Raw genomic sequence first — 14,294 nt, 5'->3', positions numbered from 1 at the left:
ATGAATAAAAAATTACAACTTATAAAACGCAATTCTTATAACGAACAATTGAATTTTTGCTGAAAAAAAAAATCATCGTAACTTATATCGATAGTGTGGCGATAGAGATCATCTCTAAGTTTAGGATTAAATTAATTTAAATTTGTTTAAAAATCCATAAAATACAACAGATATAATATTTACAATAAACAAAAATGAAACGCGCATGATATAAAACAAAAAGGATTTTATTACGTACAATGAGGTTGAGGTTAGTTCTGCGTTTATAGTTTCATTAACCTCAAGTAAAAAGCAAAACCAAACGTCGAAGAAAAAAATTTAATTTTATTTACGCAGAATTTATCGCGTAATGTATAGTACATAAACGCTTTATTAATATATAAATATATGTAATATAATGTATACAATTTATTGAAAAATATACGGGTGCATATGTTTTACGTTTAAAGAAAATTAAAACTTACTTATAGCGAGAACGGCAACCAATTTAACAACGGTGTCTGGGGGCTCACACTCTGTCACAAACGCCTCGACTGCATACTTGGCAAAACTGAGACATATAATTGCCATTTGAGATGGTTTTAATACTAGTGTCGATACCCATGAGAATAGAAATGCAGGCAATGGCCCGAACGCATCCATAAAATATGCGTATTCTGCGCCGCAACTTGTGTTCATCGTCCCCAATTCTGCGTATGCTAGGGCTCCTGAAAATAAAAAAAAATCTATTAGTAATTAATATTTTAAATACACATAATAATAATAATAATAATAATAGTAGTTTTTTTTGTTTTTTTTTTTTGCGGAGGGAGGTAGAAATGCATTGACGCACGGAGTGTCGGGCTCCCGCTGATTGTATTATCCAATCACTATCGGCAGACTACCGACTAAAATCACCCCCCTTTCTACCAGGACTCGACCCGGAACCGTTTAACACATTACTTCCGATCAACTTCTCCTATACTAGCCTGATTAGGCGCTACCTAATTTTCAGGACTATCCAGGTCAACCTTTTCGGTCCTGAGAATGTTGCCGACGAATCGGGCTATACTTTCCCAGCTGTTCAGATTACGGAGCATCATCGCAACCACGTTGCGGGGGCTCACTGCTCCGAGATCCGCCTCTAGTGTCCCTCGATCTGCCGCCCACAGAGCACATTTGAAAAATATGTGTTCAGCGTCGTCCCGTACACCGGGGCAACAGAGGCAGTCGGGGGACGGCGCTTTTCCTATGACATGGAGGTAAGCGCGAAAGTACCCGTGACCCGTTAAAAACCGGGTCGTGTAATACTCCACCTTTCTATGCCGCCGCTCCGTCCGCGGTTTGATCAGAGAGATAAGCCTTGCGGTCCATCGTCCTCCGGTCTCGTGGCCCCAGGTCTCTTGCCGTGCGAGGAACGTGCGAGTGCGTTCCTCGTCGGCAACGGTCTCTCGGTCTTCGCCTGCCTGTCGCCTCCTGTAGATCGCCTGGCGCTCCCTTGACAAAATAGCAACGGGTATGACGCCGGCGACCACCGATACTGCAGGCTCAGAAACCGTCCGATACGCGGAAGCGACTCGCAAGGCTGCGGAGCGTTGCACCTGCGCGAGCCGCTTCCGGTTTCTTGCAGCTCTTAATGCCTGGGCCCGCACTTCCGACCCGTATAACAGGATGGAATGCACCGTGGACGTCAGCAGTCGCCGTCTACTGGCCTTCGGTCCGTCGATATTCGCCGTGAGCCGGCTGAGAGCGGTTACGGCTCTCGCAGCTTTGTCGGCGGTCAGCAAAGCTGCTCACCAAAGCTGAGATTCCGGTCGATCATCATACCGAGATACTTTGAGGCCGGCTTGGTCTCGACAACCTCCAGCACGACCCTCAGCGAGAGAAGGGTGTCGATACGCTTCTTCGTTAATACCACTATCTCCGTTTTGCCGAGTGCTAGAGACAACCCATGGTCGTCCAGCCAGGCACCGACTCTGTGCATGGCTCGGTTGGGCACGCTCCACGTCGCGGTCAATAATATATTAATAGTGTTGTTATTATTGTCATTTATAATCACTGAAATTATGTTATTTTGCAAAAAAGTGTTTGCAATTTCCATAGTTCAAAAATTGTCTTAAGGAAAGCAAAAATATAACATAATAGAAATCTGTTGTGGACACCACATGACTTTTTTCTACGTCTATTGAAATACATATACATATTTTTTTTAAATGAAAAGTACATAATATTTTATTTCGTTAATAACTTCTAATACTTTTCATTGTATTATTTTTTTAAATTGTTATTGAATTATTATTTATCGTAAATTTTTTTACTATCAGAGGTTAACAATTATTAATAAATAAATATAAATTTAAAAAAAGAAATGGGACGTCCATAAACACGTTTAAAATTATAGTAACGCATCATTTATCGATGCGGAAACAAATTTATTTAACGGTACGCCGCTTAATAAGTTAGAACTTCGGTCGGAAAATTATAATCTAATTACGTAATTTCAGCTCACGTAGAATTTCGTTAGCACTGTTTTACAGTCGGCAGTTTTTAGCTTAACAAAATTATTTAAGCTCTAATCGGTAAAGAAGCTGTTTGTACGAAAGTACTTTTTTCACAAAACATTACTGTTAATCATCGAAATACTAGTCTTTTGAGAATTAATCGAGAGGCGTATATTTAATACTCATATTAATATCACGTAATGCCGGTTTCATTAATGATATCACACCGTTTCTACTTATTTTATACATTTTAACGCGTTTTGGTAGCATACAAGGGAATAATTTAATTTTAAAATTATCGACGATAAAACAAAAACGATGAAATCTGACGGCGACAAAGCGTTAAACGTAAAACGTAATGATATTAAACTTATTCGATAACAACCCGAAATAAGTTTTATAATGAAAACTTTTAAAAACTTCAAACTTATTTTTATAAGCTTTTATTTAACTCGCTTTAGTTACAATCGAATCTTGCAACGGCTATATCTTTTCATCTATCGTATAAAAATCAATGAAATTTGGTACGCGTATGTAACGTCGATGACAATACAGCACTACGGTGTCGGAATTTGATATAGGCCGTTCATCCGGCGGTGCCGGGTTCGAATTCCGGTCAGGCATGGTATTTTCACACGCTAAAAAAATTGCCGTTCATCTCATCCCTCTAAGCAATACCTAACGGTGGCCCCAAAGGTTAAAAAAATAAAATATATCGACCGATGCCGGTGCGAGAAGAATGGCACTCGGTCACTGAAGATGTCGCAAGGACTACCGCAACCTTTTCGAAATAATTTTTAAAAACGTTTTATTACAAAAATTTTTTTTCGATTTATCGTCGGTCACTGATCGACATGAACTAAAAAGGACGAAAAACTAGCCGGCGTCGCTAACATTTAGTATATTAAACAAAATAAGTGAAGTAAAACGAACCACTGTTTATAAGAAAAGAGAAAGAGTCAGAGAGTAAAAGAAGATTAGGCACGAAAAAATCGATGTGTGTAATAATAGTACACAGATGTTAAATGAAGTGAAACAACTGTGATCGGTATATATATATATATATATATACATATATACATTGCCGTCGTTTAAAATTACAAAGATTATTTTTATAGATAAGAGGGTTAAATAACGAGTAATTTGTATAGTTCAGATGTTGTGTGTAAACCTAAACAAACAGTGTTAAGATTAAATTAATTGTATATACAGAAGTGGACCGACTTACATCGTCTATTAACAATTAAAACCGATTTAAATGTATTAAACAGTAATATTTTAGTAATTCTTATTTAAATTACTCCGCTTTAAGAAGGAAATCTATGAAAGAATTTCGGTGTAAAAGAGCTTTTTTAACGATTTATTCATTATAGATGGATTTTGGGTGAAGTGTCTTACGCAAAAATTTAAGAAAAATTATGAATGGAATAAATTATTAAACAACACCGAATAATTCAGCTAGTCAATCTACAGTAAATCTATTTATTTTTCCGTCGATCTCTTCTGGCATTTTTATTTTTTTTATTTTTTTAAACCGAGTTTATTTTAAAAACGTTATATTTAGTCGTCTTGCAATTTAAATAACATTTCTCGAAGGATTTCACGACGGGTGTTAAATTTATTTAATATTTTGATTTTCTTAAAAGATACACCGATCGAGTAAATCGTTCTACCATCGACTCGATCGGTGTAAATTACCGAACTGGGTAAAAACTGGTTTTCCCAATCATTAATAAGAGAACGAGTTAATTTTTAAAAAAACCCGAAAAAAGGTGGTACCCTTTTTCCGCTTTTACAGCTTTGTCTTGACAAATCTTTATTTGAAATATGTCCTACGGTTTTTAAATAATAATTTAATCACGCTATATTTAAAATACAATTTCAAAACGATAAAAATATTTAGGAAACAATTTGACACCCTCGATCCGATTACCTTTTTATATTAAAAATTATGCGGTATTTAAAATATAATCGATAAAAAAACAAAATTCTAGTAAAAACAATCGAGTCCAGATCAGTGATCTCGAGCGACTGACGTTATTATAATCAAAATTATACTATTGTATTTAAAAAATAATTCAAAAAAAGATTTAGCTCGTACAGTATTTTTAATACACAGCCACAACTTGGAAAACATAAAATCTTTTTGAGTTTTTAAATCGGGTCTCCTTCTTTCTTTTTTCCTGTTTAGCCTCCGGTAACTACCGTTTAGATAATTCTTCAGAGGATGAATGAGGATGATATGTATGAGTGTGAATGAAGTGTAGTCTTGTACAATTTCAGTTCCACTGTTCCTGAGACGTGTGGTTAATTGAAACCCAACCGCCAAGGAACACCGGTATCCACGATCTAGTATTCAAATCCGTGTAAAAATAACTGGCTTTACTAGGACTTGAACGCTGTAACTCTCGATCAGCTGATTTGGAAAGACTCATTAACCACTAGACCAACCCGGTGGGTAAAAAATCTGGTCTCCTGGAATTTCCTTATCATACGTGTTCTCATGTCGTTTACGTTAATACTAGATACGTTAAATTTTCAATCTTCAAAGTTAAAGTGGGACTTTTAAATTGTGGGCAAAACTGTGGGATTTTAAATAACTTAATTTTCATCATATTAAAGCTTAATTTTTCTATAACAACGCAATAAAAAAAAGTAAAAAATGAAGAATGGCGAAAACTACATCTCCTGTTTTAAATTTCGTCCACAATATTCCACGTATAGAAATTATGAGCCGTTTTCGGAGAATTTATTTCGAACCGGTTTGGAACGATCAAAATTTAGCCCGACACACGTACTTGAATACTTTTTCTGTGCATTTTAGGCGGCTCTTCTAAAGCGAAAATTCGAACCGTATAGTTATGCTTTCCCTTTATAGCTAAGCCTTTATAACGGCGTAAAACTACAGCCGGGAAAGTAAAAGAAAATAGCATTCTCTATTACACGGAGAAAGTATTTAACGCGTCTTCCTTCTGGTTTTATAAGTTCGTAGCAGCGTTTATTGAGTTACTCGTTTTTTTGTGAACTTTGTAAACGTTTGTCTCGATTTATAAAAACGAAAGAATTTTCACCGGTTGCTTAAAAGGTTCAGCTTATAGAGATTTGAAGTAGATATAATTTATCTGACGATTCCCGAAAACTAAAAATCGCAGAACATCAAACATCATCCGGTCAGGTGACTGCTCGGTACTTCCTCGGCGCTTATTCGTTCGAAAAAGGTTTGTTCCAAGTAATTTAATTTTAAGAACCCGATGAGGAGTGCGCCGTTGTACGCCAAACATAGAGACGGTCATTGTCAAACAAACGAACTAATAGGTTGAAAATAACAACGTTTCGTAACATCTCAAAATAGAAATCGCCTGCTACACTTCCTTCGAAGAAATAACGTTTCGATACTCCTTTTTATGCGATTTTAGGTATGCACTTCAGTACATTAAGTTCTTTCTCCAAAATTACGCGAGAAGTTTCATCCGACCGATTAACAAAATTATGAGGTTTACTAAGTCGATTCGATTTTAAGCCTGTTTTTATCTATTAGACCGTTTTACCGCCGATCTAGAAAAACAAAAATATAATAAATTCCTCTAAAACATCAATCCTTATTTTAAAATCGTTTTCGTATAATATTTAAAATTTCAATTCCTTTACGATCCTTCCCAAATTTATTTCGGATATTTCCAAACGGAAGCTTTTCCCGACGACGTTTGCGAGCCTACCGACGTTTCTGTAACAAACCGTTTTTTTAATAGAATAAGATTTTTTCAAGTAATACTTGATCGTGGAACACCTCCGACGCTTCCGATATTTCGAAATATTATATTTATCTTACTCAAACGTTAACGGGGATCGTTATCGGAGAATTAGAAAATACGGAAAGTTCTTCACGGACGGCAGTAGTGTCGACATTATTTTTCCCCGATACGAACGTAAAAACCGTTCTCGTTTTGCGTACGTAGATGCCGATATTATCGATGGAGGTACATAAACGAAACGGATAACAGTTCAACAGTAATTATGTAAGCCGAACGCTATCGACAGTATAAACTAACTTCCCACCTGTTACAGAATTTAACTATCTGCACGCAGAGAAAACAGCCCGTACAACGACATGTTGTGAACGATTCGTAATCAACGTCCATCGAAAACTACCGAAGATAAATTAATGAAAATTTGTATACGCGTTCTTCTTACGGTGTAAGTTTACGCTAAGAAAGAAGTTTTTTGAATTCCGAGTCTAAAGGGTTAAAACGGATTTAATTTTTTTTTTTTGAAACCCGGCTATTTATTTAATCTCTCGGTTAACAAATGACGATAGTCAACTTGATTTTTGCCGTGTAATCTTTATGCGGTTAACAAACAACCGAATACTACATTTTTCGAAATTAGATCTCGAAAACGGTGAAGAAAGTTAAAAACATTTTTGAAAACTTATCGCAAACCATCCCCGTTTCAGATTATACTAAACGAGATATTCCCTAGATTCGAATTTGAAAATACTCTTCAGATAAATATTTAAAAACCGTTTTCAAGTTTTTGTAACTTTCGATACATTAAGAGACGGCTTGACCTATACAGCCACTGTCACTGTTACTGTACTTGCGACGCGGCCGGGTGCACCTACCTCCCGTTACTTGACTAAAAAAAGTAAAATAAAAAAAAAATTGACCACGATGAGAAAGAGGCAAGAAACCGTATAGCGTGAGCCAAACCGTGACGAGAACGCTGTTTTATATATATATATAATTTATAAAAAAATTTGACGGTTTCATTAAAGTAAAATATTCTTGTTCTGTTTTTTTTTTAACTTTCAGCTTCTAAAAAATAAACTACTAAAGGGAAAGTAAGAATACTTTGGAACAACATTTAGATAACATTTAAAAAATGAAATATAAAAAATTTATAAAAAAAAATATGAATCCCGTTTTAAAATTTTTGCCTGAGGGCTTCAGAATCTTTAAAATAAATCTTCCGTTAATCGTAAACATAAGGAAAAATTTAAATTTAATTTCACGGTTAAACGTAAAACGTATTTAACGATTTTAGAAAAAAATTAATAACATCTGAACTCGAGTACAGTCTTGTTACTTAAAACAATTAAGATCGGTTAAGCCGGTTTAAAAAACAGTTATTTTGGATATAGCCGTATTCTTTGTCGGATCGGGGCCAAAATTTAACGACATTTTCCAGGTTTCGTAAGTTTTTAGTTATAAGTTTTGAAAATATATTTTTAAAAAGCTCTAAAGAAATTAAGCTAATTATATTCCCACCCCTAATTCCGATAATTCATAAACCGACTTAAGCCTCATAAGTACTACCTCTGTAGCGAAGTTAAAAATACTCCATCTTTATTGTAAACGGTATTTACGTACGTACGATTTGCAAAAACCCGTGTACCAAAAATTTTGATCGAGCACCGTGCTTTCTCTTATAGCTTTAGCTACTGCAACAGCCGTACGGATATCGACGGAAAGTAGTAAATAATCATCTAGAAACGGATGAAGTCCCGCCTCAGAAAGAAGAAAAAGAAACATTAATTACAATACAGATTTTTAGTTTTGAAAAGAATTTTAAAATCGTATAAAGTTAAACGAACGTAGTACATTTATACTTTTTTTTTATTACGTTCAAAAGTAATGCGATGTTGTAATGTTTATCCCGATTATCATCTCGTAAAATTAATACGATATCAGTTATTTTCTTATGTATATTACAAACCTCCAGATATTCTGTACAGCTTTCTGGTTTCGAGGCCCGCAGGCAGCCGCGTCTCTCGTTCGTGACGTTTGAGCGAGATGTAGTCTTGTTCACAAGTCTTGCACCGAGACGAAAACTGTTTATCACGAACATAAAGGGACAGTGTGACCCGCGATTTCAAAAAGTTGCTATAAACAAAAATCGCTGAAAATTTTACGGACTTGTTTTTTGTTCGTTTAATTTTTTTTTATCAAATATTTAAGAAAGTGAAAACTTCACAAGGAGATAGCAGGAAATCGTTTTTTATTAAAGGGGGGGGGGTTAAAATCTTATAATCGGTCTTTTTTTTTTTGTTGATAATCCTATTTTTCAACGGCAATATTTTATTTTAATCGGATCGATAGTTGTTGTATTATAAAGTAACGTACAGACCGACAGACTAAAATAATGATGGGAATCATGACAGTCGAGAGAGAGAGATCTGCGTGTAAGCCGGTTCGGGGAGTTCTCTCTAAAAAGATGAAAAAAGAAGTGAGGTGATCGGGTGGTGTACGGTTCGAGGGCGGCGGTGGAAGGCCGGCTGTGGAGGATGACACCTCGTGTACCCGAAGTCATGTGCGGTGATGATGTGGAACCCAACGGTGGTTCCATCACCGCTTCGCGAGTGGGGGAGGGTTTTTAGCGGGCCCCCGCCTTCAGCGGGAAGCCCCACATACCCAGCAGTACGGGCTGCTGGGCGTCTGGTTGCAGATTTTCCCTACTCCAACGCAAAAAAAAAAAATACTAAAATTCTAACGGTGATAAAATTTACAGAGATTGCGAAACCAAAACTTTAGAAGATTCTTATCGATTTTAATATAATTTGTAGAAAGACACTTCGATTACTCGATCTAGGTAAACATTATATTCTAGGTATAAGTATTTAAAGCAAGACAAAGCTGTCAACAATTTGATGAACGTTGTGCGACTTGTAAATTATCTTCATTTAAAACGACAAGTGTTGACAGACGTGCTTTTGGCATCGCTCAAAGGAATTAATAGAATTAAAAACCGATAGCGTAATCCTGGGTTAAAATATTAGCCAAAATTACTAATTTACGCTAATAATATTTACCCGATAACATTTGTTAACGAATGACTTCCGCTGTTTGCGGTAGTTAACCGAAAATAAATCGACGTATATATTTAAGACGGCTGTTAATTTTTTATTTGCGCGATATTCGGTTTCTTTGTTAATGTACGTAAGTAAAAAAACGTCCCGATTAATAAATCGGTCAAGATGTCAAGAACCGATTCGTTTAATTTTTTGATTTATTTTTGTAATTTTTTCTCGGCCTAACTCGTCTGATACGACAGATAAAAAACCTAACCTGTTATAACCTAGTTGGCAATACGTTAATTAAACGAACCTTATTTGCGTAATGAAAACTTTCGAAGAGCATTGTGCCTTGTCCCCCGCGATTCTTAAAATACGATACATCTGCTAAAACGCTCGGCTCGGTGACCCTTATTTGTAAAACAAAATTGTCACGATAAAATTAGAATAAAATTTATTTCGTTCCAAAAAACTTATCGCTCTCATTCGTCTTTCCTTTCTTCGCTCTAGTAGTTAATAGGAAGGTTATATACGCTTGATCTTTTATACGCTATTTGAACGCCGTAGGTCCTTATGAGAAAACGCATCTGAAAATTGGAATATTTTAATTTTCCGTCCAAATCCAAAAAAATATTTTATCCGCGTTCCATGAGTTTCTAGCGATCCGCTTTAGAAATGTACAACTAATACTCTAGAGAAATTAAGCCGATTATATCTCCAACTCTTAAGTCTGATCGACTTAAAATTTCAATATCATCAACGATTCATACGATATTACCGCCGAACCGAATTGTACGTTTCTAAGTTTCCCCACAATAAATTTGAAATTTTAAAACGGCGGTAAATACCTCACCCCTGTTGTCTAATTATATTAAAAATTTAACGGTATTAATAGCCCGTTCCACGAAATGTTTGAATCAAATTTCAACTTGTAATGTTCAGGCAGTTCGGAGATGTTGATTAAAATATAGGACGTACGTTTGTATACATATAGTGTTCCGGAATTTTACACGGGGGTCTGGATTTTTCGGTTAATGGGGGATATTAAACTACGGAACTTGCAAAAATCTCAATACGTTATTTTCCCTTTTATTACCGGGAAAAGTAATTTTGTTCCTTTATTCTCAATTTTGATACAATATTATTATATTATATTATTTAAAAAGAACGAACGGACACAAAATCGATTACTTAGTATATTAACTAATCTGATAATAAAAAAACAAAAGCGGACGTAAATATTATTTTATACGAAAAAATTCTTATTTTACAAATAAGCGCGTAATTAGCATCAAAAATCTGTAAAAATAAAAGTATCAACCTTTGTTTCTTCTTAATATTTGCAAAACTCCCTCTTAAAAATGATCGCTTATAAACTTGCAGTGAAATAAACAATCGTGAACCGATAAAAATTACATTAAGAATGTCTATTTTTGCTCTGCAATCCCCCGGGGGTTTGGCACAACAATATACAAGTAAAAGTATATTAAATAAAAAAACGTATTATTCATTACGATTTTTTATTCTACATTTGTTACTAATATTATTATTATTAAACAGAATGCAAGACACTGTTGCCATAGAGTTAAAAATTAAATATCTAGTAGCGGTATTTGCGGATTTACAATTGCTGGCAGTCCGACAAAACACAACAATAAAATTAAACTTCAAACAAGATACCGCTGAAAAATATACGATCTCGTGACAGAAACCTTAAAAACGAGCAACGGCATTTATTGTTTGTTTTATCTTAGTAAAATGTTTTATAAAATCTCAAATGTTAATAAAGTTAAGCTATTTTTCTTTTTTACTTTCTTGTCGCGGGATAAAGAAGGAAAACAACTTTTTACCTTTCAGATCGGTCACGTAAGAAGTATTAACGTAAAAAGAATCAAATATAAATCTAATAATTGGAAATCATTGAAAACACTTGTGTGAAGCTTTGTGATTTACGGCAGTAAAAGATGGATATTAGGAAAAGAAAAAAACGAGGATTTTAAATGCGATGTTACAAGATCAATACGATACGGTGTTACTTACGATCGATAGATTTCGAAATTTATAGATCTATAGCGAACAAGAATTTGCGGTGAAATCTTCTAAAAAAACAGGCTTTATATTAAAACATGTATCCGGGTTTAATGAATTAAGTCTAATAGTCAGCAGTATTGGATATTCGAATTTACAAAACATATAATAGGAGTTATATACTGTAGTAAACATATTGAAGTTAAAATTAGCACGGAACAGAAAGAAAATCAAACCCGTAAACTAAGTGCCGAGTCCGAAGGAAAAAAAGCAGTAAAACTTAAATCGGAGAATAATGTCGTTTACGCTAATTATACGTTTTTAGCAGAATTTATTATCCGATGTATTGTAAAATACCTCCTGCTGTTTAGTATCGTTTACTTTTTTAGGAGAAAGATTACTTCTGGTATTTAATAGTGCTTTTACTCTTCCGACTATATATTATACTAATTACAGTACACTATATGAGGCGTAATAAAAAATGTAACCGACTCTGGTTTACAGAAACAAAAATATTTACGTTATTTAGTTCGATGATCCCTTCAAAGGAGATCCGCATTTTATCTTCGGTATATAATCTTTTTCTTAAAATCAGGATCGTCGTTAGTATATTCCGACTGCTTACGCAATTTGCAGTCGGGTTTCCTTTTGCTAACGAGCGAGAAGTTTCGCGACAAATTTTGGTGCTACAAGCCGCATCCCGAGATCTTCCGTTAAACTCGATCGGATCGAGTCGAATGAAATTCCCGCTTCGTTTTCAAGCTTTCGTTATATAACGAGATAACGTTATATAACGATAATTCACCGTCTGACGAATTCCCTTGATTTTTTCGGAAGTTTTGCTGGTGGAAGGTCTGTCAGAGCGTTCGTTATTTTCAAATGACCTTCGGCAATCTTTGAAAAGGCGATACCACTCTTTAATTTATGTAACACCCGCAGGTTAATTACTAAAAACGGTTTGACTCTTCCGCATCGTTTCTAGTCGGGTGTTACCAAGTTTCTGACGAAATTCAATGCAGATTCTTTGTTCAACCCGTTCAGTCGTTTTGAACGACAACGAAAACACGACAAGCACTACTCGCACGTTTTAATCGCTCGTATAAGGGAAAGTACGTTAATCGGGTCAAATTTTGATCGTCGGGGGGTTTTAGATCTGAAGGTTCATGTCCCCCCTCGCGCGATAAAACACGATTTTAGCACTGAAAATTTCGGAAGGGTGTAATCTATGAACTTACGTACATATGTATCATCTATGTATATCGGCCTGTTTTTTATCGATTTCTCCAGACCGGATGGACCGATTTTAATGAAATTTGGCAAGATGATTTTAATATACGAGGCGTCGATGCCGTTTACCTTTGGATGCGATCGGTCAAGACGGCAGGTTAATACGTTTACCGAGGATCCTTCGATAAAATTTTACCCGAACGGTAGGGAAATTTTTTCACACAATTTAATGCACCTTAGACAGCTAAAATATTTTTTGACGGTTTTTTTGTGTTATTCATATTCAGGTCGGTCGCTATTTTGTAGTAATTATTTTTGGGCGATGATGTATGCGAAGCGATATGTTACCGGCTTTTTCTCCGAGTACAGTGATCTTTACTCTTTATTTACCGTAAACAGACCGAAGGTATCTCATACAACGGTATGTTCAGTCCTCATTTACTTTAGCGATCCTAACATCGGATGTTTACCTCGAGGACGACCATATCGGTTTTGGAATCAGTATTATCTCATTTCGAATCTCTTAAACAACGTTTTCTGGGTTATAACAAGTCAATAGATAACTGTTTACGAATGTATCCGTAAATTTATTTAATAATATCATTTTAAAGCGGCTGCGGGACAAATCGTACGGATTGAAATTTAGAAAGTATATCCTTTTACTGAAGATAAAATTGTAAATAAAGCGTTTCTTTTAAAAACTGTAGAACACTAAAACGCAACAAAAACAATGCTCCTTAAGAAAAGTTAAAGATTCTTTAACGGGATCCTAAAAAGTACGGATTTTATAAAATTTTAAAGTGGCATTTTTGGATTTCACGTTCCACAAATATTATTTAAGAATATATTTTTATCTTCTAAAATCGAATAATAAGCCGTTTTAGATGAAAATATTTATGACGTTTAATTATCGCCGATTATTTTTGTTAAAAAAATAATCGAATTATCAAAATCATTATTCGCATCAAATAGATCTCAAAAGTCCAACGACAACGAAGCAACAGAACAAAGTAATCGAGTACGTTAAATTAAAAATATTCTGCCTCGTTAATGTGCAATGTATTTTCCCCTCTTGTTTATTAAGTATTTTTTTAAAAATACAGTGTTGTCAAGACGACATCATAATAATATTATTATTTTTTGTTTCTTCTTAATTATTTTACCCGCTGATTGTTTAACGAAGAAAAACAGATTTGAAAAAATACACAGTGTAATGGATTTAAATTACTGTTTTTACCTGTTAAAAGTTTTTTTATCGTAAAATTCTGAATTTTCCTTTTGCGTTCGTATAATGCATTATCTACAAACCGGTAGAAGTCGTCACGTACGGGAGGTGTCTGAGCAAGACCGAGAGGGGCTTAAGTACCGTGTAAAGAAATTGCTATCCGACGGTACATTATGTACTAAACCGGTTGTTGCAAAACGTTTCCGAGTCGCGGCGCCCTTTTACAATTAAAATTTTTCCATGGCGCCCTACCCTTACTAAAAGTACGACTACTCGTAAGTAAGAGGTAAAAATTAATAAAACTCGTGTATCTTCGTTATTTTTTTACTTTATTAACGTAAAATTAATAATTATAAATGTCTCGGTTCAATTAATTTCGAAGCTTTTATAATATTTCGCGGCACCCGTGTGAAGAAGCCGCGGCTCCCCGGAACGCCACGGCGCACAGTTTGGGAATCGCTGTACTAAACTATTAAAATACGCGATACTACATAAATCGCAAAAAGTAATTACGTCATGTGACTATCGAGGTCAAACTTCTTTA

At 35.1% G+C, this 14,294-nt stretch overlaps 1 protein-coding gene across 8 annotated transcripts in view; it reads right to left on the bottom strand.

The window, feature by feature from the left end:
• sbm (L-type amino acid transporter sobremesa) overlaps positions 1–14,294 on the bottom strand; it is a 228,274-nt gene that overhangs the window by 47,630 nt on the left and 166,350 nt on the right. For all 8 annotated transcript variants that reach the window (XR_012757233.1, XR_012757234.1, XM_075371848.1 and 5 more), the window contains exon 4: positions 465–707. Coding sequence is in view for 6 of the 8 variants with exons in the window: in XM_075371848.1 (XP_075227963.1) it covers positions 465–707 (243 nt within the window). In the remaining 2 variants the exon portion in view is untranslated. The remainder of the gene's footprint in view (positions 1–464; positions 708–14,294) is intronic.

This window comes from Lycorma delicatula, chromosome 7 (genome assembly GCF_047948215.1).
Source record: "Lycorma delicatula isolate Av1 chromosome 7, ASM4794821v1, whole genome shotgun sequence".
NCBI classification, from domain to species: Eukaryota; Metazoa; Arthropoda; class Insecta; order Hemiptera; family Fulgoridae; genus Lycorma; species Lycorma delicatula.
This window is presented reverse-complemented; position numbering and strand designations above follow the sequence as displayed.